Source organism: Pyrgilauda ruficollis, unplaced genomic scaffold (genome assembly GCF_017590135.1).
Source record: "Pyrgilauda ruficollis isolate IOZ18807 unplaced genomic scaffold, ASM1759013v1 scaffold16, whole genome shotgun sequence".
NCBI lineage: Eukaryota > Metazoa > Chordata > Aves > Passeriformes > Passeridae > Pyrgilauda > Pyrgilauda ruficollis.
Window position 1 is genome coordinate 13,599,772 of NW_024514764.1, and position 23,369 is coordinate 13,623,140.

General features: G+C 49.4%; 2 protein-coding genes across 2 annotated transcripts in view; both read left to right on the plus strand.

Moving 5' to 3' along the window:
- LOC121350700 (syntaxin-binding protein 4-like) overlaps positions 1 to 9,116 on the plus strand; it is a 37,046-nt gene extending 27,930 nt beyond the window's left edge. Inside the window, exons 14-22 of the mRNA XM_041462238.1 lie at positions 1,944 to 2,071; positions 2,560 to 2,652; positions 3,151 to 3,216; positions 3,312 to 3,500; positions 3,947 to 4,064; positions 5,180 to 5,228; positions 6,080 to 6,210; positions 7,460 to 7,517; positions 8,284 to 9,116. Coding sequence (XP_041318172.1) covers positions 1,944 to 2,071; positions 2,560 to 2,652; positions 3,151 to 3,216; positions 3,312 to 3,500; positions 3,947 to 4,064; positions 5,180 to 5,228; positions 6,080 to 6,210; positions 7,460 to 7,517; positions 8,284 to 8,386 — 935 coding nt within the window. The 3' untranslated portion in view covers positions 8,387 to 9,116. The remainder of the gene's footprint in view (positions 1 to 1,943; positions 2,072 to 2,559; positions 2,653 to 3,150; positions 3,217 to 3,311; positions 3,501 to 3,946; positions 4,065 to 5,179; positions 5,229 to 6,079; positions 6,211 to 7,459; positions 7,518 to 8,283) is intronic.
- A 6,080-nt stretch (positions 9,117 to 15,196) lies between these two features.
- Positions 15,197 to 23,369, plus strand: part of SEC14L5 (SEC14 like lipid binding 5) — a 35,449-nt gene continuing 27,276 nt past the window's right edge. Inside the window, exons 1-3 of the mRNA XM_041462232.1 lie at positions 15,197 to 15,276; positions 18,985 to 19,090; positions 20,928 to 21,003. Coding sequence (XP_041318166.1) covers positions 20,941 to 21,003 — 63 coding nt within the window. The 5' untranslated portion in view covers positions 15,197 to 15,276; positions 18,985 to 19,090; positions 20,928 to 20,940. The remainder of the gene's footprint in view (positions 15,277 to 18,984; positions 19,091 to 20,927; positions 21,004 to 23,369) is intronic.

Consider the following 23,369-nt stretch of genomic DNA (forward strand, 5'->3'; position numbering starts at 1 on the left):
ATTTTGTGCAGCTTCACTGGCAGCTAAAAAGGGAAAAAGGGACAGAAGTGGCTGGTGAGACACCTGCCTGGGTAGGGATGGAGCCCATAAAGAGGGGAAGCCGCAAACACAAAAGAAGGCATTCTGTAGAATCATGGAATCCTGGAATGGTTTGGGCTGGAAGGGACCTCAAAATTCATCTCATTCCATCAGACACCTTCCACTATACCAGGTTGCTCCAAGCCCTGGCCAAGAGGGCACTTCCAGGGATGGATCAGCCACAGCTTCACTGTGAAACCTTTACCAGGGTCTCACAGGGAAGAATTTCTTCCTAACATCTAATCTAAACCTACTCTGTGTCAGTTTAAAGCCATTCCCATTGTCCTGTCGTAGGTAAAATCAGACTAAAAGAAAGTTGGTGCAAGGGTTTACTTTCCTTAAAATCCCAGCTTTCCTAGCAGGAACTGGCCAGAGGAGACACAGAAAATGAAAGCCAGTTCTGCTTTCTGTGGCTGGCCCACAGGATCTGCTCCCCAGAAGGCTTTCAGCAATAATCCAAAACCATCAGCAATGTCCCCAGCAGAGAGAACAGTCACAAGGAATCTGGATCAATTTTTTGTGTAGAGAGAGGGGTGGGACACAGAACCATGGCCCTCTCCTACGAGTGACTGGAGTTGCAGCTTGTAGAAACAGAAATGAGGATGATTGAGGGTATTTAGCAAATGTGCTGCTTTTGCAGAGAGACTCTGGCTCCTTCTGCAGCACAGGGACCAAGCACCATCCAGGACAGGCTTCAAGGTGGCACCATGTGAACCTCATGAAGTTCAACAAGGCCAAGTGCATGTTCTGCACCTGGGTCAGGGCAGTTGCAAGCACAAATCCAAGCTGGGTGGAGAAAGGATGGAAAGCAGCCCTGGGGGAGGATTTGGGCTGTTGGAGGATGAGAGCTGGACATGCCCTGGCTGTGAGCACCCAGAAACCTCCCTGGGCTGGGCTGAGCCCTGGTATGGGCAGCAGGAGGGGGGGATTCTGCCCCCTCAGGTGAGACCCCACCTGGAGAGCTGCCTCCAGCTTGGGGAAGGCCTCAGAGCCCCTTCCAGGGCCTAAAGGGACTCCAGGAGAGCTGGAGAGGGACTGGGGACAAGGCATGGAGGGACAGGACACAGGGAATGGCTTCCACTGCCAGAGGGCAGGGATGGATGGGATACTGGGAAGGAATTGTTCCTTGGCAGGGTGGGCAGGCCCTGGCACAGGGTGCCCAGAGCAGCTGTGGCTGCCCCTGGATCCCTGGCAGTGTCCAAGGCCAGGCTGGGCAGGGCTTGGAGCAGCCTGGGACAGTGGGAGGTGTCCCTGCCATGGCAGGGGGTGGAATAAGATCATCTTTATGGTTCCTTTGTGCCCAAACCATCCCATGTTTCTGTGATTCTGTGACTGGAAGCTCGGGGACCCTGGTGCCACCTCCCTGCTGGTTCCCACCTGCCCCACGCAGCCCCTTCTGCTGTGCTTTCCTTCATGTCTGAAAGCAAAATTAATGGATTTTCAGACTTGTCAATTTAACACCTTTTCTAAGTGCTGAACTCACTGAGTTGTGTTTTTGTTTAAATCAGCAATATGAGAAATGGCCAGCAGCTGCCTTTTGTCAGGGAAATGTGGGTTTAGCTTAAAATTTTAAAACTTTCAGAACCACAGTCGTGAAAACTCCCCTGTGAAAATATCTGGGGTTTTCTGGGTTTTAAAAATGTCAGTTTTTTCAGTTGGATAAGAAACAGGAGTCTGATAAAGGCTGTCAACAACTCATTTAAGCCTGATGGGATTTCTGACAAACCCAGGATTAGTAGACAAACCTGTCTGGCATCTCTAAACCCTGCTTGGCACCAGTGGATGGCCCCAAAATCGGTGGAATTTTCTCCTAACCCACAGCAATTTTCTCTTTTAGCCTGGTAAAAACTGACTGTTTCTCACAGATGTTCTCCAAGCACTCAGGGATCTGATGCAGGAGGAGCTGGACGAGGCTGGTCTGGATTCCAGCTCTGTGCTCTTCACTCAGCACGAAGTGGCCAATTTGCTGGATACATCAGCTTTTCACTCCCCGGTCAGTCACCACAAAGCTTTGCTACATTGAATCCATGGATCTTCTACATGAAATCCATGGAATTCTGAGATGGGAAAACCCAAATCCCCATGTTCTGGTTGTTCTAGAGTTAGACAGACAAGGCAGAACTATTCATGAATCATTTTTAACAGGAAATTCTATAAAAGACCTCAAACTTCTCATTTTGAATAAGGAAATAACAGTATCTATGGGATAATATGAGGAAGCAGCCTGGCAGTTATGCAGAAGGAGAAATAGCCATAATTAATCAATTTAAGTAATTTCATTTGGTTCACAGAGTGAAATTTCATTCTAGCTCAGCTATATCAGCAATGATGGGGATCAGAGAGTGAAATTCTGTGGGGCAAAATGAACCATCCTGGAGCTGAATTATTTAATGTGTCTTTTGATCTATTGCATAAAAATGCTGACTCCTTTTTTAGGTGATTTTGATTCTGTATGTGATGAGTCTGTCCCTCTCCTTGCAGACCTTTGACTCTCTCAGCTGCAATGGCAGCGAGGACCTGGAGCAGCTGCAGCTGGAGATGAGGGATCTGCGGCACGAAGTCCGCAGGCTGAAGGTGGAGCCTCCCCTTGGAGCAGATTTCTTAGCTGGGGTGTTCTGCTGTAGGGGGGGTGATGGGATGGCCTGTCCCTCTGAAGAGGTCACCAGTTTGCATTCTGTGCATTCCTTGTCACACAGGAGCCTCTCACCCTCCACTCTCCTTAATTGACTCTTTGTCCCTCTCAGCCTCAAAGGAAAACTTATTTGTACTCAAAGCATGCAGTCCCTTCTCAGCAGGGAGTTAATATATTTAAAAAGTAGGTCTCATTAAGAATTCCAGTGTGTGATTAACAGAAGCAGCACCTGTCCTCTCACCCTCACCTGGCTGTCACCTGGCTGTGAGCACCTCAGCTGTGTCCAGGTGGAATTCTGCAGGTCACAGCTCTAAAAGCTCACCCTGTGTGGGGGGCAAATTGCACAGAACTTCTGTAAAATACTATTCTGGTGGGTAGGGGCATTCTAGAAAATGTCCTGTCATTTGTTGTTTCTAATCTGGTGAATATATTTCCCACAGTCTCTCCTGAGAGAAGTGGAGAGCAGCAAGAAGTTGATGGAGGATGAGCTCCAGAGGCTGAACCAAGTTAGTGGAGGGATTTCTGGGTGCTGGGGGTGGGTTTGGGGGTTGGCAGCTGAGGGGGACGTGGTGTGTTCATCCGAAGTTCTGGGTCCTTGCAGAAGGCGCTGGGGTTCCTGTCGGAGAACCGGAGCCTGCACAGCAAACTGCAGATGGCTGAGGTGGTGCAGAGACAGGCCCACAGCGCCGAGCAGGACTACGAGGAAGTGATCCACCTGCTGGAGGCTGAAATTGCAGAACTGAAGATGCAGCTGGCGGGGAAAAAAGCAAAGCACGTCTCTGAAATAGAGGTAATGCAACCCCCTGGAAAAACCCACAACCCTCCAGACTCTTCTTCTGTGGCTTCATAGAGTCATGGAATAATTTGGGCCAGAAGAGACCATAAAGCCCAGCTCATTCTAACCCCCTGCCATGGCCAGTGACTCCTTCCACTATCCCAGGTTGTTCCAAGCCGCATCCAACCTGGGCCTAGACTCTTCCAGGGATAGGGCAGCCACAGCTAAGGTTACCCTCCTTCTATTTACACAGAAAATGAAATAGCACATAGATCATTTGCTGTATGGGACCACAAGGCCAACATGGTCTCTGCATCTGTGTTATAATTTGCCTAACTTCCACTGTCCCTTCCCAAAGGACACTGCTTTTGCTTGTAGCAAATGCCACAAACTGCTGTTTCCAAAAGTCAAGGCTGGAGCATCACCACCACCTTTCTCCCCCTCCTGTGTCCCTGCCTCAGGAGGACATCCTGGAGCTGAAGAGGCAGCTGTCCCTGGCTGATGGCCAGCTACGAAAATCCGAAGTCTCACGGAAGCGCCTGGAGATCTGCAATAGGAAACTGCTCCTGTTTGTGCAGGTGAGGTGTGGACCTGCCCAGCTGCTGCAGCATCACCACGGCCTCTTTCCTTCAGGATGGTTTTGCAAGTCCAATCAACTTCCTCCTCCATAAGCAAGAGGGGTTTTTTTCCTCTGTCTCACTCAAAAAAGTCACTGTCTGTTGGTTAGGAGGAAGCAGAGAATGAATTCAGGTCTCCTCATATCCCTGGGAGCAATGCAAACTCCATGGTGCAGGTTTTGCTGGTGGCTCTGCTCTTCCTGGCTCCCTGTGCTGAGGCTGTCAAAATCATCCATGCTCACCTTCCCTTGCTATAGCTCTAAAAATAGGAACCTGGAGAGTGGCTTTGCTCTTCCAGTGCTTTTTGCCCTGGATTTCCTGTAAAATCTCACTGTTTAGTCTTTCAATTGGTGGGTTTTCCACTTCATTCCCTATATTGGGAACACCAGTATATGTAATTAATAAACTGGCCAGCATGGGAAGCATTAGTAGTCAGTGTATCTGCTATGGCTACTGATGGCCTGTCCCAAGAACTCTTGAAATCAAGCAGAAACAGTGGAGCAAAAGGAAACATAGATGCTGTGTCCTATGCTCCAGAGATGGAAGAATTAAATGCCTCCAGAGCTTCAGCACTATGTGCTAGAGCCTGTGCAGTTTGGGGTCAGACTTTGGAAATACATCTCACTTGACCCCAGGGTCAAACATCACAGGATTTTGAGCACTGGAGCAAAATGTCTTCTTTTTTTCTCCACCCCTCAGCAGTGTTGGAGAAGTGCATGGTAATGACAGCTTACACATGCAGGTCCAAACCAGGGGCCAGGGGTTGCTGGAAGCCATGATCACTGAAATGCAGCCTGCAAAGTTATTCCTTGGAAGAGGATTTTTGTGTTGCATTTCATATTTTTTAGCAGTGCTAATAAAATGCAGAATTCAGATGTGTCTGTAGATTCGTGAATGCTGCCTGAGCTGCAAAAGGCCTTGAGACATTTGCTTCAAGGGCAATGAATAAGCAGAAGCTGATTACTGTCATATTAAATCTGATCATCAGGAAAAACCCATGGGGTTTGTTCTCAGGAATTATTCATTCCTACAAGTTTGAAACCCTTTTTTTTTTTTTTTTTTCTATTGCATGCTGCTACATTTACAAGGTCCTGAGCACACACAGTCATTTACCAGATGAGAAAAGGTAGGAGATGGCTTCTGGGAATGGTGAACAGCAATATGAAATGTCCTTTTCTGACCTTTCTCTGGGGAAGGTGCTTCACACGTAACCTACCCAGAGTTTCTAAACATACTTCCACTTTGGAAGTGAAACCATGGGAGAAAGATGATCTGGAGGCTGCTGGTGGGTTGGTGCTGGGGGACTTGGGCCTCTGTTCAGGCTTTTTTTGGGAGTGAGCAGCTGAAACTCAGCTTGGGTTAAATTGCTCTTGTCAGCAGAGACACCAAGCAGGTTGTTTCCGAGCAGCAGAGTTTTGACCCACCTGCTTTTCCAAAGATAAACCAGGTTTTGGCTCCAGGACCACATCCTTTTTTATCAGCAGTTAGAGTAGGCAGAGTGTAAGCAAGGAGCTCAAGATTCTCAGCTGCATGAATGGCTGCAGAAGCAGAGCTCAGGCTTCTGGAGTCCCCTCCAACCTGAGCCTATCTCCTATCACTTGGGCATAAATGTATCACAACTCTCTGTGTGTTTTTAACTGATTAAATCATTGAAAAGTCACTGACCCATCGATAATGACCAGTCCCTTTAAAAGCCAGTTTTTAAGAGGGATGGAAATCAGTTTTTAAGTTTCCAAGTTGGTTATTTCTAATACAATGCGGGGGAAACGCTTTTGACAAATTCTAAAGAATACTTTGCTACTTTTCTGTAACAAAGCAATGCAAGTGTGTCTAACAGACATTTGAATGCGGAGGGATGGAGATGTAACGCCCCAAACACACAGAATTTATGTAGCAGATCCTTCCTGAGAGGCTGGCCAGGATTGTCAATGACCGTTCTCTGATAGAAGTATTGATGGCACTTTCCGTGTTTATAAGCGTCAACCATGAAACAGAAGAGGATAAAACAGATGCAGTCTCAGACACATCTCTTCCACCTTCAGATCTTGTTGACCTTTTGCTATCAGAAGCTAAAGAACTGTTAGCACCAATCCTCTCCAACAAGGACGGTAAGCACTAAATTAACTGGAGAAAGCTGAATCCCAGCAAGTCTCAGGGATCTCTGCCAGTGTTATTGGCAGTTTCCAGCACCTTTCATATTTTTCCATACCAGTTGAGCCTCCCTGATTCTCTCATGCTCACCGAGATGTAATTACCCTATATCCATGTGACTCATCTGGGAATCTGCAATGCAGACTCGCAGGGTATGGAGTCAAAGACTTGTGCCCAGGGCCAGAGGAAAGGCATTTATCCAGGGGAAAAGCCCTAACAGGCAGGAGGAGGGTTTCACAGAATCACTGAAATGCTGGTTGAAAGGGACTTCTGGAGATCAGATCTTCTGCTCCAGGTAGGGCCATCCCAGTAGAAGGGATCTGCAGTGGGTTTAGCCAGCCAGGATGGAAATCCACAGCCTTCCTGGATGGTGTTCCCTCACTGCTCTGTGACAAGGATCTTCCCAGCACCCAGCCTGAGCTCCCCCAGGGGCAGCCTGTGGCCACTGCCCCCAATTACACAGGCTGCACTGCCAAAAACAGCTCAGCTCCAGCATCCTTTAATTGCCCCTGACATAGCAGTGGGGGCTGTGAAGTTGCCTCTCAGCCTCCTCTAAACAAGCCCAGCAGCCTCAGCCCTCCCCAGCCTCTCCCTGCAGGCCTGGGGCTTCCCTTGCTGGATCCTGTCCAGTTTCCCAACAGCTTTAAACCCAGGATCCAAACTTTCTTTCCACCATCCACGTACTATTATAGCAATGGTGAGCGGAAGGGAACAGTCACCTTCCTGTTTCCTTGGAGTAAAAACCAGCCATGCTCCTTTTTCCTCACATCTGTGAGAAAATCAGGGAACAGCATCCAGCTCCATGGGAGTCTGGATTAGCTTTCCCAGTCTGGGACTCTGAGCTGGTCCATAAGCCATAAACATTTCTTGCTGGCAATTATTTGACCCTGCTTGTCTCTTCCCCCACAAAATGAGTGTCTGACCTCCTCAGTGTCACGTCCGGGTGAGTGCACAGCCCCAAACAGGTGCCCAGTCCTTGCTCTTTGATGCTATTCACCAGCTCAGCATGGCCATGGCCCAGCACTGGCTTTGTCTCAAAGCACTAGACACAAAGGAAATAATTGCAGCCTTTCAGGAGCACCTCTGGTTTACGAGTGCTGTCAGCATTTTCTGAGCTCCTGCCCCATTTAAATGTGCATTATCATAATGCAGCAGCATTGGGCATGTTCTCTGCACTAACACTTGGCTCTGTGCTTCCATCTGCAGCTCTGCCATGGGACAGGGACCAGTGCCTGCCTGCTGAAGGAATCCCAAATTACAAGGAGTAGGTGTCAAAGCTGCTGTGGTCTGTAATTCGGACAAGACAGATACTAAAAATTCCTGTTTGTTTTGTTGTGTTTTTTTAACCAAAACTGTTGCTTGACGACTTTTGATCAGACAATCTAGGAGAGGCCTCCAGATGGCCAGGACAGAGAAATACTGTGAAATTCCTAGACAGAAAGAGACTTCCCACTCTGCACGGTGTGAATTCCTGGATTTCTCTTTTGCTTTATAAAATGCTGGTTTTCCTTCAGGCCAGATGGGAATTTGTGGTTCTGTGGCTTGTCTAGCCAGCATTTTTGTAGTGCACTCTGTGTAAGGGAAAAAGCATCACTGAATATGTTAATCTTTTGTGCTGTGATATCGAGATGCTGTGAAGCTCCAGACAGGGAAAGCAGGATGACTTGGCTTTGTTTGGACCTTAAACTGTTAAATTTCCCTGAAACCTCTTAAACTGCTTGTATTTAACAGAGCCATTTCCTAAAGTTATCTGAAAGGGCACTTTGAGACCTAAATATCTCCTATTGCTTTCTTAGCTTAACTCAACCTGAAGATCTGCCAGCACAGTTTTTTGTTTAGGTACAAAGTACCCATTTGCAAATGATAATTTCAAGGTTATGAAAAGCATTTTCAGACAAAACAGGCGGTCTGCACAGTCTAACCAGGCAAGATCTGTGGCTTCTTCTTCTTTCCTAAATAATGAGTGCTGTCTTCACATTACCCTCTGTGTCCTTCTCCCAAACTACCTAAGGCATATTTCTCCTTTTCAGCCACCTCCATCAGAAGACCACATGGCCCCCTCCTGCAGGCCAGACCAAGAGTGACCAACCACAGCCACCAAGCCCAACGGAACTACCTAAGAAGTTGACATAAATATCCCATGGCTCGGTGGTGCTCCAAACCACGGCCATCCTCCCATGGGAGACAGGAAAGACACGCCCCAGGCACCTCAGCAGCCAGACCAAGCAGACTGAGAACAAGCTTTCTGACACAAGAATCATTCTTCCTAACTATCCAAGACTTTTTCAGCAACCTTCCCTGTGCGTCTACCTCCGAGTTATCATACAAGGCTTTTTGCTCATGGTTTTGCAGCTTTATAGGAAAAAATATTCTCATGAGGCTACAGAGGCCTGGATTTCTGTGGCAGCCTTTTAGAGCTTGTATTCTGGGTAGCTTGAATGTACCTGAGGGACTCAGGGGTCTCCAACAGATCCCTTTTGGTATTTCAGATGAAAAACCAAAGTCTATTTAGTGACTGTAATCAAAGCAGCTTAATCCCTAGTGTCCTAGTTGTCTTGGGATAGGTACTTCTCTTTTTATTCTTTTTGTATAGTTTATCCCAGCTGCAGTGCTTGGAGTGGGAAGCAGCACCTCAGGCAGTTGCTGGCCAGAGTCAGGACAGCCAGCGGGGTGCTCCAGCCACAGCGCGGACACCGAGCCCTCCCTGGAACCCGGGCAGGACATAGTGGGCATAGTGAACATAGCTCAGTAAAGGTCCCTGGTGTCACTGGGAAATGACATCCACGTGATGCAAGACTGAGACAGCAGTAGATGGGGATCAGATCTGAGATGGGCAGAGGTCTGGAAAATAAAATGGAAACACTCCTCACAAGGAGTTTCTCTCTGGTTTCTGATTGCAGCTGCTGTGTTCAGAGTCTCACAGACAAAGACACAGCCTGAAACCTTTTCTCCTCCCTCTTATTTTGGCAGCTCCTGGGGAGATGCATTGAGAAGTTTCAGGAAAATGGGGTACAATCTGGCTTTTACAAATAATTTGTTAAGATTACTTCAAATCTTCTTTGTGGGGGTTCAAAGCATGTGGATCCTTTATTGTCTAAATTAAAGGCTTAGGCAAAATCATGACCCTCACCAGTATCTCCTGCACTCGAGGTATCACTGCACTGCTAAACCAGCAACTGTGTGGTGGAATATATCACGTAAATAACCAGTCTGAAATTTTGGGTAAGTTTAATTTCATAGCTTGGGGTAAATTAAATCTTGGGAATGCATACCTCAGAGTATAAATTAAAGGACTTCTTTTAAAAGGAGACATAATCCTTTGGACTGCTTACAAGGAACATTCCCAGGAAGGAGAAAATATTCATCTCGGGATATCCTGTGTTTAATAGCTCATTCCCCAGTGCTCTCTGCTGTGATGGACTGATAGCAAATCCTGGTGTTACCTGTGGGTTTGGCCCTAGAGCTTTGTTCTCATCCCCTGTGTTACACAGACAGGCAAGAGGCACACACAGCAAAATCCAGTCTCACCAGTCTGGTGTACCCTGGCTCTGGAAAAACAACTCCAGTTCCCCTGGGGTTAACCAGCAGATCCCAATCTGCTCCTGGCAGGGTCTCTCCAAAAGCATTTGGCTGGAGGTGGCATCCTAGGGAGATGTCTCCAGCCACTGCTTGTCACACTTGTCAGGGAACAGCACAAACAGGATTTTGGGAAGGAGCAGGTCTTGGGTTGTGCTGTGTTATTTCATATACCCAGTGCCACTTGAGACACCTGGGAGAAAAGGGCAAAGTTATGCGGAAAACACACCCGTTTAGGCTGCACTTAATCAGCTAGAAAACCAAGAATCTGTTGTGGAAATCCACAGAAGCTTTAATACCATCTCTGACAGGCATGGAATACTTTTCTCAAAATTTGAGTACTGAACTCCACCTCCTTGAGTGCTGGAAAGGCACAGACCAGGACTGTACCAGCAGGGACCAGTTACGTGGTCTGAAAGAGAAACTCTGCTTCCACAGTCTGTATTATTCCATAGATGTGTATTTAAGGTGCCAAGAAAGAAGATTTTTTTATTAAAGCATCACAGTGGGTGAGGGTTTGGATGAAATAAGCATTGTGTGGTTGGTGCTGGCACCTGGCAAGGGATGGAAAGAAGGGGATGCTGCTCCAATGGCGCTGTATTTGGGGTCTCCTGAGCTGTTTCCAAAAGAGCTGTGAGGTTCTTAACCTTTTAAACAGCCCCAACAGCTCTGTGCTCTCAGCTTACTCTGGAAAGGAAATCCTTAGTGTTCCCATCAGCCACTGGAGAGCCTCATGTCAAACAAGGATCAAGCATTGCATGCCTTCCAAAGCTTTCATGTTTCTCAGCTGCTTTCCAGTATTTCCTTTGAATTTCCCATATTTCTTGTGCCTTTGCTCCGAGCCCAGCAGACTTCCCTCTCTCTGTTAACCCTGCTGTTCCAACACCACCTCTGCAGAGCAGTGCTCAGAGCCAAGCTCCTGGAGGTGACACTGATTTTGGTGACCCAGAATAACAAACCTGTGTCAGGCTTTACTCCCAGGCAAGGGGAATCAGGCAGAACTCAGCAAGGCACAGGGTGACATCTCTTCACAGAACTACCAAGAGGCAAAAGGCAAAATGCATACAGGAACAAACAGCACAGAAAGAGAAGTTATTTACATAGGCTGTTCTTTAGTCACGCAGGGCCTGTCTAGCACTCTATAAGAGAGCTGAATTCTGGGTTAATTTGCAATACTTTTGGTTTGCTTGTGAGGTTGTGGAGATGTGCTGCTGTCACAATGTGCTGTGTTTGTCTCAGAGAATGTGCCTTGGAGGGTCCCAGAATGACTGCACAGAAATGAGAAGGAGTATTTGTGATAAAAATGAGACCTGAATGGTGTTAGATCTTCCTGAGTGGCCTTCCAGATCCTGAAGGAATCCCACACAAAAGATGGAGGGGGAGTTTTTACAAGAACATGTAGTAACAGGACAAAGGAGAATTCTTCACACTGACAGAGAGAAGGTTTAGATTAGATATCAGGAAAAACTTCCCTGTGAGGGTGGTGGGGCCCTGGCACAGAGAAGCTGTGGCTGCCCCAGCCCTGGAAGTGCCCAAGGCCAGGCTGGACAGGGTTTGGAGCAGCCTGGGATGGTGGAAGGTGTCCCTGCTCATGGCAGGGGGTGGAACTGGGTGAGCTTTAAGGTCCCTTTCAGCCCAAACCATTCTGTGTTTCCATGATTCTATAATAGGCTGGAATATGGCAAATATTTTATGAGCCAAAATGCAGAGACCCCCATAGACAGAGCATGTCAACACACTGCAGGTGATAAACTCCAAAAGATGCATTTAAAGAGCATCAGCGGGATCAACTGTTGAGCTGGAAACTTTGGGGGTTAAATATTACTGATGTGATGGGTATATTTTGTATTTCTCTTATGCAAAGCAGAAATTCAGCTCTTAGCTGCTGGTGGATCAGAGGGTGGCAGACCCCTCTGCCTCACTAAACAAATCAAACCAAGACTGGAGCATGTATTTCAAAAGCTGCAGAAGCAGAGAAGGCGGGGCAGGGAGGCACCGCGGCATTGTCTCGGAAGGTGAATGTAGCAGAGCCATTAGCACACTGTTCATCTGCAGTCCCACGGGGAAAGGAACCCAACCTCAGCCTGCTGGTCTCCAGTTTCATCTCTGCCATCTCGCTGGGTGACCTTGGGCAGCACATTTCATCTCAGAAACACATTTGCACATCACGTTTGCACCAGAAAACAAACGGGACTGAGAGTGGCACGGGCAAGGCAAAGCCCAAAGGGATCCGCGGGATGTGGGGCAACCTCCTGGCACAAGGGGGTCTGTGAGTGCTGTGGGGTTGGGTACTGCTGGTCTGGTTTCAGTCAAGAAAGCCTCAGTGTTTCAACTTTTCCTGGCTGTCAGAACAGCAGCTCCAGCTTTTGCTCAGCTCTGGTGAAACAGGGCGAGATGAAGTGTTAAAAGGTGTCGTTAGAGAGGTGTGGCGGTGCAGAGGTGAGCTCCAGCCCAGAACAGTGCAGAGGAGTAGGATGCTGTGTCTATCCCAGCACTGCAGGCTGTGTGGGGAGCCTCTTCCTCTCAGCTCCACTGTGAACCTGGACTGCAGCCCATGTTTAGAGAGTGGAATACACCTCCACGCTGCTTAAATGAGGCTCTAAAAGGCAGGTGAACTTTACTGCTGAATTTTTAAAGCAAGCCTTTAATGTTTAACAGTGCTGATTTTCTAAGGGTTGTTGAACACGTGTGGCAGAGGGCAGAGCAGCTCCCAGAGTGACACTGCAGAAAGGGCTGGGCTGGAGGTGTGAAGCTGCCTTTTCCTTTTCCTTTTCCTTTCCCTCAGGGATCCTTCCCCTCCTCAGGGCCGAGTTACCCCAGCACCTCCATCACAAACCACTGCATTTTCTGGCCTCGCTGACTGCAGTTTTGCCACAAACCTCCTTTGCAACTTCTTTCAGTGCTTTCCCAATAAGGTAAACAGGAATAACAATACCATGAACAATCCCGAACAAGCTTTTTCCTGCATGTGACGTGCCAATGCACTTGAATTGCTGTTGAATTTTTTTAATTTTTGCCACCAGATGAGGCATAAAAGTTGAGGCAGAAGCAGAATTTGAAGGGAAATGCCCTTGTAATGGGGGAAGTAGAGGCTGAATGCTATCTCCAAACCAGATGTCCTTCCTGGAAGACATTCTCCTTTCTAACTGCAGGAGTTCCTGGGCTGGGCTGCTGAGAGGTGAGAACTTCTTTCTGAGGAGCTTCCATGAGAAAAAATGGAGGGTCAGTGCCAGCCTTTGAGGCAAACACTCAGTCCTGGTAGGTGGAAGGACAGTCAGGCCCTTGGGAATGCCCTGGAGAGTTGGCCCAGTGTCAGGGGAAAAGGCAGCCCACTGACACTGGAAAATGCCAAGGTGACCTTCTGGCAGGAGCAGAAAACAAGTGTTGGAAAATAGGAATTACAGTCAGGGCTGCACAACACAGAAAAAGATGGATTAGGACTCACCAAAATCTCATCCAGCTTTTATGACCTGAACAAAAGGGAAACAACCACAATTAAGGCACAAAGTAGTTACAGGCTGGTGTAAATTCTGCAGCAAGAAGAGGGAAATAGTGCTTTATTCTTTCTTCTGTTTTCTCTGAGGAAATTTAGCAATAAATGAGGAACAGGAGAGACATACATTTCTTTAAAAAAGAAAGTTGCACTGTGATGGGAAATTCAGAATATTTATTTATAAATAAATACATTTTGTTTTTATTCTGAATATATATTTATAAAGTAGAGGTTGCAGGCCTTGAGTAACTTTGTGGCTTTTGATGCCAAGTTGTGCTGCAAAGGTCTTTAGGAAAAGTGCTCTGGCTGCACAGGCTGCAGCCCTGGGAGCTCTGACATTTGATGGTCAATGGTTGTTTTTGAGCAGTGTCAGGCTGGTCTCCTCAGTCTGAGATAGCAGAACATTTCAGGAAATATTGCTGATCAGAAATAGCACTGCAGCTTCCTGAAATGCCTGCCCAGATAACGGGACAGTCCACAGCTGGAAGTGATAAGGAGGCAGGAAAAGACAAAGCAGCAGTAAATGTGATGTTACTTCAATACCAGCAGGCACAGGGGCAGCTGGTCCGTAGGAAGAACCTGAAAGGAGGCTCTGAAGGTGCAAAACATTCCCCAGCTGGTTTCTCACACCCCTCTCCTCCACCACTCTTGGTGCCACATGCCTCTCTTGCCCCAGGACCAGCTGCCCAGCCACTCTCTGACACCCCAAAGTCGGGCAGTGTTGGCATCATTTCCTCCACAGAGCCCCGGCCCCAAGGACTGTCACTGAACGGTGACAATTCCCCAGCACATGGCCTGACAAACGGGGGCCACTCACCCTGAGCTGCAAAGCCCCCAAGATTCACCAAACACTGCTCAGGTTTTCAGAGCTGGTGGCAGAGGGGGAAGCTGAGAGGCGAGGATGCCTCCCAGTGTCCTTCTCAGTGTCACTTGTCTGGGTGATCCCCTTGCACCTCATCAGAGAGCACAGTTTGGGGAATATTTGCTCAAGGAGTGGATTCACAGGTGTGTAACAAGTCACGTAATAAATCAAATAATACACTGCAGTGATAGAGTAAAGGGCTGAGGTGAGCAGGTCCCTTTGCCCTGATCTACCCTGGGATGAGCAGGATTAGATTGTGTTTGGGAGTTGTGGCTCTGCCTCCTCCTGCCCTGACCCAAGAAGGTTCCTCTTCCTCAAGGGCAGGCGCCAGTTTGGTGGAGAATCATAGAAACATGGAATATCCTGAACTGAAAAGCTCCCATCAGGATCATCCAGTCCAACACAGCCCTGCACAGGACACTCCAACAATCCCACCCCGTGCCTGAGGGCGTTGTCCAAGCACCCCTGGAGCTCTGGCTCTTGTTGCCGTGACCCCTCCGTGGGATGGGGTGAGCCCATCTCCACACACAGCCAGCCTTATTCTCCGTTTCGGCCCACGAGACCCCACCTGGAGACGCGCCCGGGTCTGGAGTCCTCAGCACAGGAAGGACACGGAGCTGCGAGTCCAGAGGAGGCAGCAAGCTGATCAGAGGGATGGAGCAGCTCTGCTGTGAGGACAGCCTGAGAGAGCTGGGGCTGTTCACCTGGAGAAGGCTCCGCGGAGACTTTGGAGCCTCTTCCAGCCCTAAAGGGGATCCAGGAGATCTGGAGAGGGACTTGGGACAGGGGATGGAATGACAGGCCACGGGGGAACGGCTTCCCACTGCCAGAGGGCAGCGTCTGGTGGGACGCTGGGCAGCGATGTCCCCCTCACGGCCGGGACCCACCCGGCCCTCAGCGAGATGGCGGCGGGGGGCGCGGGGGGGCCGCACGTGCGGGGGGCGGGGCCTGCCCGCGCCCCCGCAGCACAATGGACAGCGCCCTGCGGGGGCGGGGCCGCGCGGGGGCGGGGCCGGCAGAGGGGCGGGGCCGCCGCAGCCGCGGGAGCCGCCGAGAGCGGGATGGGTCCGGCCGGGCTGCGCCGCGCCCGCGGTGAGGGGGAGCGGGACGGGCGGGAGGGGAGCCGGGGAATGGGCTCGGGAATATCGTGTGGGGTACGGGAGGCGGCTGCGGTGGGCAGCGCTCTCCGGGAGTCCCTCGGGGCCGCCGTGTGAGGGAGGGGCGAGAGGGGGGTGGGTGGGTGTGAGGCTTTTCCTGTCTCGCGTGCCCGGGCGCGTCGTGCGGCGGCGGAGCGGGGGCGGTGGGTGGGTGTGGGGGCGCCGGGAGCCGCTGTCCTCCGGACACGGGAAGCCGAGAAGGGAATTTTAGTCATAATCCTGTGGGATCAGGGAAGGAGCCGGTGAAGACTGGGGTGGGCTCGGGGCGCTGTAGGATCCCTTGGAGTGGAAGGGCAGCGCGCAGCGGCGCTGAAGTTGCCGGGTTTGTGCCGTGCCGGGGGCAGTGCGCGGGCGGGGCTCGCTCCCGCCGGCCGAGCCGTGGAGGCGGCTGCGAGCGCGACCCCGGCTCCAGCCCGAGCGGCTCCGGAGAGCCGGGCACGCCGAGCTCCCCGGGGCTCGGGGTTCAACAGATCCACCCTGAAACTCGCCCTGAAGTATTTATAAACACAAAGGGTGACCCTCATCAATGGCTGTTAGTGCACTGATGGATTTAACAGGTTGCCCGGAGAAGATGTTGCTGCTCCGTCTCTGGAAGTGCCCAAGGCCAGGCTGGACGGGGCTTGGAGCAACCTGGGCTGGTGGGGCTAGAGCTAGCCCTTGGCAGAGGCTAGAACGAGATGGGCTTTAAGGTCCCTTCCAAACCATTGTGTGATTCCGTGTTTTCAAGTCAGCTTCAAGGTGAACCAAGTATATTCTCTGGGTCACTTGGCTGAGCTTCTCCAAGCCGTAAAATTGGTCTGTCGATGGTGAGAAGGTGCTTGTGTTGATGGCACCACTTATCTGGTGGGGCTGATGACAGCCAGCCTCTGTTCAAGGAAAATACAGCTGCAGACTTCACTCAAGGCAGACTGAAACAGTTTGCTGGTGCCTTGTTGTACTGTTGAGTAAGCTGTTGCCTGGCTCTGCTCTTGATTTACGTGTTAAACTGAAACATGGGGTCCTTGGCAGAAGAAGGATGTGAACTTGTTGAAGTGGGTCCAGAGGAGCCCATGGAGATGCCCCCAGGGCTGGAGCCCCTCTGCTCTGGAGCCAGGCTGGCAGAGCTGGGGGTGCTCCCCTGGAGAGGAGAAGGCTCCAGGGACACCTCAGAGCCCCTTGCAGGGCCTAAAGGGGCTCCAGGAGAGCTGGAGAGGGACTGGGGACAAGGCATGGAGGGTGATGAGGCCCTTGCACAGGGTGCCCAGAGGAGCTGTGGCTGACCCATCCCTGGAAATGTTCAGGTGGGATGGGGCTTGGAGCAGCCTGGGATAGTGGAATGTGTCCCTGTCCGATGCATGGGGGGGAAACAGGATAGGCTTTAAGGTCCCTTCCAACCCAGACCATTCCAGGATTCTGTGTCTCCTACTCTTAAATTGTCTTTGAGAATTGAAATATTTCCTACACTGGATGGATAAATGGATGTGGGATGACTTCCTGTGGAGTAGTAAGGTGAAGAATGAGGGGTTTACTTCAGGAATGCTTATCTCCTGCTGCAGGCTGGCAAATATCAGGGAGTTAATGTATTGCTGTGCATAAAAGTTCCATGGTGATTCTTTGGTGAGAAAAGTACTTTATGAGATGGATGTGTGGAAATATTTGGCATGGAGCTTGTCGTGATACGCACATGGAAGAGGAACAGCTCTGAGAGCAGAGTGCTGGACACTGTTCCGTTTCCTTCTTCCCCTCAGCCAAAAAGACTTCTTTATTGTGTGATCAGGAATGTATAAATGTTGTTGTTTGGGTGCTTGTGTTGCTTGTCTTTGGTTTTGATCCTCGCCAGGACTCCAGGTACCTCTGGAGCCGTGCCCAGGCTCCACCTCAGCACAGTGACCTGCACCCTCCATGCTGCTTCCCCTGCTCCAGAGGTGTTTCAAGGGCAAGATTAAGCCCTGCCTGAGCAGATGTCTGCTTCTAAAAAATGGTAAAGGTTTATTCTGGCACCATTCTGCTTTGAGCCTGCCTTACATCAAGCTTCAAGAGACTTGTTCTTCAGTTCTCAGGTGAAAAAGCTCTAATAAATATCCTACAGCTTGGTGCTGTGTTGTTATTCTGTGTGTAAAGCATCAATTACAATATCCCTAAGTGAAAGGGGCCCCAGGCAGAGGAAATGTCACACACCTTTCTCTAGAAGGCAGGAGGAAAGAATGCAGCCCTGTGGAGTCCCCCTTTTCTAACTGGAAATATCAGCTTAGCTGGGTGCCACAGCTGGCTTTCACGTGGTGTAATGGTATTTGAGGAAGTCAAGAATCCTGCTATTTTCAGCAGTTCTTCGTCAAAAACAAAACAAAAAAACCTGCTCAGTTCTCTTCAAGATGAAAAGCAGCCACCACAGGTGGGAGAAGTTAATAAAGTCACTTGCTGCCAGTTCCACATCCAACAGGCAGCTCCAGAGTGGAAGGAGCTGAGTGAGTGCTGGGGTGGGGGGTTTGATTCAGGGATTTCTGTGTATTTAATCTATACAGTCAGTTTCTGATTTCCAGCCATCTGGCTGTATTCTGTCGAGTAAGCTGCTCCTACAAATAATAGAATAGAAGTCAAACATATGGAAAATCCCTAAGGTGTGCAGTGGGTGATTCTGGATGAGAAGGAAACACAGCCACTGTCACTGCCTGTCCCTTTGTGTAGTGATGTGTGTTCCTCATGGGAGCCCTCACGGGCTCCTGTGCTGGGGGAGCTTTGCACACTGGGGGTGCACCACTGCTTCTTCAGAATCCATTTCTCTGCAATGCTCCCAGAATTGCAGCAAGTGCCCTCAGGGGTCCATATCCCTCCTCTTCCCACCTCCTCCCCTGGAGCACCCAGCAGGTGGATCTCGAGCTTGTAATGAGCTCTCTCTGCTTGGTTCACAGAGGAGTTGCTGTGTGGGCTGGAGCAAAAGGGGTGCCCAGGGAGCTGAGGCTCTCAGGGCTCACTGTTGTTGGCACAGTGTGTCACAGGATGCTTTGTGAAATGTGGTGGCTGCTGCTGTTTTCTGTGTTCAGCTATGCAAGAATTTAAATACTTTTAATATCCACTTGGGATGGTCAGGGTCGCTATTATTGGCATGGTTGTTAGTAGCCAGATTTGTTGCTTCAATGCATTGATGACTCCAACCTCTGAGCTTTTATCAACTCCTCTGGGCTTGGCCAGCTGGTATTGAGCCTTTTTCCTGGTGTTTCCCCATGGATGCTCCAGGTGTGCCTCCACCTGTGGATTGGGGTTTCTCAGTGGTCCTGCTGCAGTTCAGTGGGTCACTGCTCTTCCCCCGAGTTGTCTTCCATAATATGTTTTTTTAGCCAGATGCAAATAGGAAGTTCAGCAGGGATCCTGGGCCACTGTAGAACTGGAAGGATGTTTGAGGAGCAGACATACTCTCTGGCTGGGTGATTTCTTTCTGGTTTATACCTGTTTATAATTTGAGGGGAACATGAGAAGAATTTAAAAACACATCTGTCTTTGGTGCTAAAGCCCTGGGAAGATGCACATCATGAGTTAATATGGCCCAGATGCCCAATGGTAACACCTGGGACTCTTTGTCCTCATCAGTACTAATCATCTTCAGCCTGGTGTTCCAAGTAGCCACCTTTCATTGCGTTTTCTGATCTTTTTTTTCCTTTTTTTCCAGGACTTACAGCAGAAGACCCTGTTGCTTTGAGAAGCACAATGACCATCTCACAGCTCTGTTTGCAGGAGAGGGCATAGAAGGTCTGCTGCCACTGCACTCTGCCGAGGTATGAAAGATTTCTAGGGCAGGTGTGAGTTATCAGCTGTCATTCTTCCACAGCTTCCTGTGGATGTAATAGTCACTGGCTCTTTTCTCCAGCCTTCCCTCAGCTGGAGGAGCACAGAGGCAATAAACCTGTGCCAGTCGGGTCCAGCAGCTGCTGGGAACAGTGGCTCTGTCCAGGCAGCACAGTTAAGGCTGCTGAGCTACAGCTTGTGCCATCCCCTGTTCTGTGGCTGGTGCCTCTGTGGGTGATTCTAGACTGGTCTGTCTTAAGCCTTCCTGCTGTGGAGGTTTTTGACCTTCTGCAGAGGTGCAGGAATTCCTGGTGTAGGAGGTGAGGTCAGAATAAGCAAGATCCCAGCTAAATGTGCTTCTCCCACTCCATCTGCGCTCACGGGAGGGTCCCTGCCCAGCCTCATCGTGTTACAGGTCCTGTTCCAAGGTGCCCTGTGCTGTGCCTCTTGGCTCAGGTATCTGATACCTGATAGCAGCCCAGGCTTCCTGGGATGTGCTTGTCCTGCTCCTCTCGCTGCACTCTGGGTTGATGCTCTGCTGGGAGGTTCTCTGGCTTGGCATGGACTGGCTTTTAGCACCAGTGAGACTGAGAGATCCAGTGAGCCCTGACCTTTGCTGCTTGGCTAATGTAATCCTCTGCAGAGGAACTGTCTGATTGCTGGGCCCTATTTCTCCAAAAATCCCCCATTCTCAGCTACTCAAACTTTTCAAGTCCTTTTTCCCTCACCCTTGCATAGATTTTACAGTGTGATGGCATTTTGTGACAATTTTTGAGGGAGAATCTATTGCCTATTCATGTTTCACCTCCGGTTTGGGCTGAAAATGTCAGGGATAAGTTGTCTGAGTGCTCTGACTGTTGAGTTCAGCGCTACACTGCGTCACTTGCCAAGGGCTGTGTCTGCTCAGCAGTGGAATTTGAGTGGGGTGGAATGAGCACAGAGCCTCCAACCAGCCATCCAGCCTTTTGTGTCCTGATGTTCGCGGATGGTATTGGCAGGAGCAGTACAAAGGAATTCCTAAAGGAATTGCAGAAAGCAAACTAATAATGCTTTTTATAATGATTTGTGTACTTCCCTTGAGATTCTGGTTACTGGTGCATGTTTGAGGGTTAAAACCCGGGCAGGAGAGTCTGAGGGAGGAATCCTGATGAGGACAGTGAGAGGTGGCTGGGAGCAGGGAAATGCTGAGGACAGGATTGTTCCTGCTCCCTGCAGTTCTTGCCTCAGTTCAGCTGGAACAGTGGGCATCCAGGCTGTGGGATGTGATTGCCAGCTTAGCATCAGGCATGTTCTTTCAGCATGCTGCTTCCTTTTCCTTCCTTTCAGTGAGTTAAAACAACTGAATCCTACTTGGTGCACAAAAGCATTTTAAACATCAAGGTGTGGGAAGCTGTGGAAGCTTTCAATGAGAAAGATTTTGCCCCAACGATTACAGATATAATGTAGGGAGGGGGGATAGGGGGAAGAATTGCTATGTAGGCTCTGTAAGGCTCCTAAGACAGGCTCCTTCTGCAGAGTACGATTCACTCTGGCTTTACATCTCTGTGCTGTGCTTTAATTATTGTGAGTTTTGTTGGAGCTCCAAGTTGAATTTATTGCAGTAGTGCTGGCAAGCAGCACAGGATGCTGGGCACAGCTCTGGACTGGGACTGCAGAGACTTGCCTCTGTCTCTGCCACTTACTAGGCAAGGTATTCTACCTAATAAATCTCCTCTCTATTTGTAAGAAAGAGCTACAACTTCTAGTAATGTCTGTAAAAATCGCCTAGAATGTATTGCATGGCTTGGTGTGGGGGTTCTAAAATGTTCCAATTTTTCTCTATTACAGGTGTGTGGTAAAAATGGTGCAGAAATACCAGTCCCCAGTTCGAGTCTACAAATACCCTTTTGAGCTCGTCATGGCAGTGAGTAACACTCAGCACTTTCCCTGCTCCAGCTGCTGGGGGACTGTGGGTTGGGCTGGATGTCTGTGACAGTCCTACTGCAGGAACAGAGCCTCAGCTCCCCTCCTCCAATTTTCCAGGAAAAATAAGGATCAGTATCTCAGCATTAAGAATGGCAGTTTAGTTGTTAGAAGGGAAAACAAACAAACAAGAAAATCCAACCTTCTGTAATTATTCTTTGACTTTGACAAGGAAGGAAAAAAAATTGACATAGTTAGGCAGGGTCAGTTTGTGGCCAGACACCTTCTTTGCCATATCACCAAATGCTACTCAGTTCAAAATCTGTCCAGATGTTATCCCAATCAGCACTGTAGTATGGATGTATCTACAACTGCATTCAGAGTAATACTGAGCTTTTTGATTTGGTTAAAAGCTGGAAATCTTTGGAAAAAGTCTTCTGTATTGTTCTTCCCCATCCACTCTGTGGTTGAACTGTCAGGAAACCTCTCTCCAAATCTTGTGATTTCCACAAGGGACTTGAGGGCTGTCATTGAAGTTCATTCACAGGTGATGCAGAAGGCTGATGTTGACCATGGGAGCTGCTTTAGGCAGAGTTTCTTTGTGATATTCTGGACTTTGTCACAATTAGGTGTGAGTCAAATACCCTTCTCAAAGGTTTGCTGCTGCATTTCAAGGGCAGCATTTGAGTGTTGTTAGAGGAGCTTGCCTATGGAATTTTGCAAGGTTTTGTTTTGTAATCTGCTGGGCATTTCAGTCAGCTGAAGGGATCCCTAGGCTTGGTGTTGGCCACTTTTAGCCTGCTGCTTCCCCAGTTCCTGTTCCCAGTTCCTTTAGTTTATGGGAGCCTGGAATGAAGATGGAAAGCTGCAGCTGTTGCAGGCAGCTGATGTGATTTCCATGAATGGAAGGGAGAGCCTCTATTGAGTTCCTCTTGACTATGTGGCCTCTTCAAGATTTCTGAGAAATACATGCCTTGAGATTTGTTTCATCCAAAACAGCCTCCAACATTTTATATCAACCATGAAAACCGGGAGCATCAGTTTGTTCTTCATTGTGAATAGGGGACCCCAAAGGCAGCAGCAGCTGAGAGTGGCTGCTGCTCACTTTGCTCTCTGATCATCCAGATGAACACTGCTTTTGCTGACAGTTGAGCTCCGTCCCAAACCCACCCCTTTTTTCCCCAGTCTTACCCAGATTTGCCGTGTCTGTTCACAGCTAAAGCAGTGAGGTGTCCCAGAATTGCCCTGACCAGTCTGGGGCTGATGTTTGTGGCAGTGCGGCTTTCCTGGCTGTGCTCTTTGCTCTCTCAGTGCATCCTGTGTGAGAATAAGACACCAGTACCTGTGATGAGCATCCTGGGAGCCTTTGCTCTGTGCACACCTCTCCACATTCCTGTTGTGTCTATTACCAGGATAAAGCTACCACCAGATGCTCCTCAGTCGATTGGCTGCTAATTGAGGAGGGCTGCCTTGAGACAAATCCTTTGTAAGCTGTTAGCACATGCCTAAAGGCCAGGGGCTGGAAGGCTTAATTTTGCAGTGGTTTAATTTTATTTGCTTTCAGTTTTTCGGCATAACTGAACTTAAAATTCCCTGGGAATTGAGGGCTGGGGATGTAAATGTCATCCTTTGGTCGTTCAGCAAATCTTAGCAAAGTTGTTAGTCCTCTTTCTTATGAACAAGTTCCTTTTCCAGGGTCACTCAGCAGACTCTACTGTGGAGTAGGGAGCAGAATACAGACCCCCTCTCTCCCGCTGTCCTGTGAAATCCTGAGTTCCCAGCAGGATCTGCTGTTGTCAAGCAGCATTCAGCCTGGTGGTGGTCCTTCAGGCCGAGCTGGGTGCGGAGCTGGCTGCCGTGTTCAGACGGAGGCTCCGGTTTGTGTGGAGGCCGCGCGGATGGCGCGGAGCTGTCGGGTACCAGACTTTAGTGGCTGGAAGTTTTGCAGGGAAGAGTGGGTGTGCAGTGAAGCTGTTTTGCTCCTCAGCACGTGGCATTGCTGTTAATCTCCTTCACCATAAATCTGACAGCAGCTTCCTCAGCGCTGAGATTCAGCTGCTTTCATCTCTGCCCCTCAAATGCCGTGTGGGAACCCTTGGAGTGCCGAGGTCTCAGGCAGTGGTAGGAAAGCAGAGGTCACAGGGGTGACCCAAAGACACCCCCATGTTTTACAGACCCCTGGGCACCCTTCAGCCTGATACACTTGTGCTTAATTGCTCATTGGGGAGGGTCATCCCTCACAACACAGCCTGAACAGAACGCGGGAAGTAAGTTGGCAAAAGTATTTTTCGCTCAGAACCTCCAGTGTTTGGACCCTAGAAAGCAGTGGGTGTGCTTTGCTTACATACAGTTTGAGAAATAGGGCTG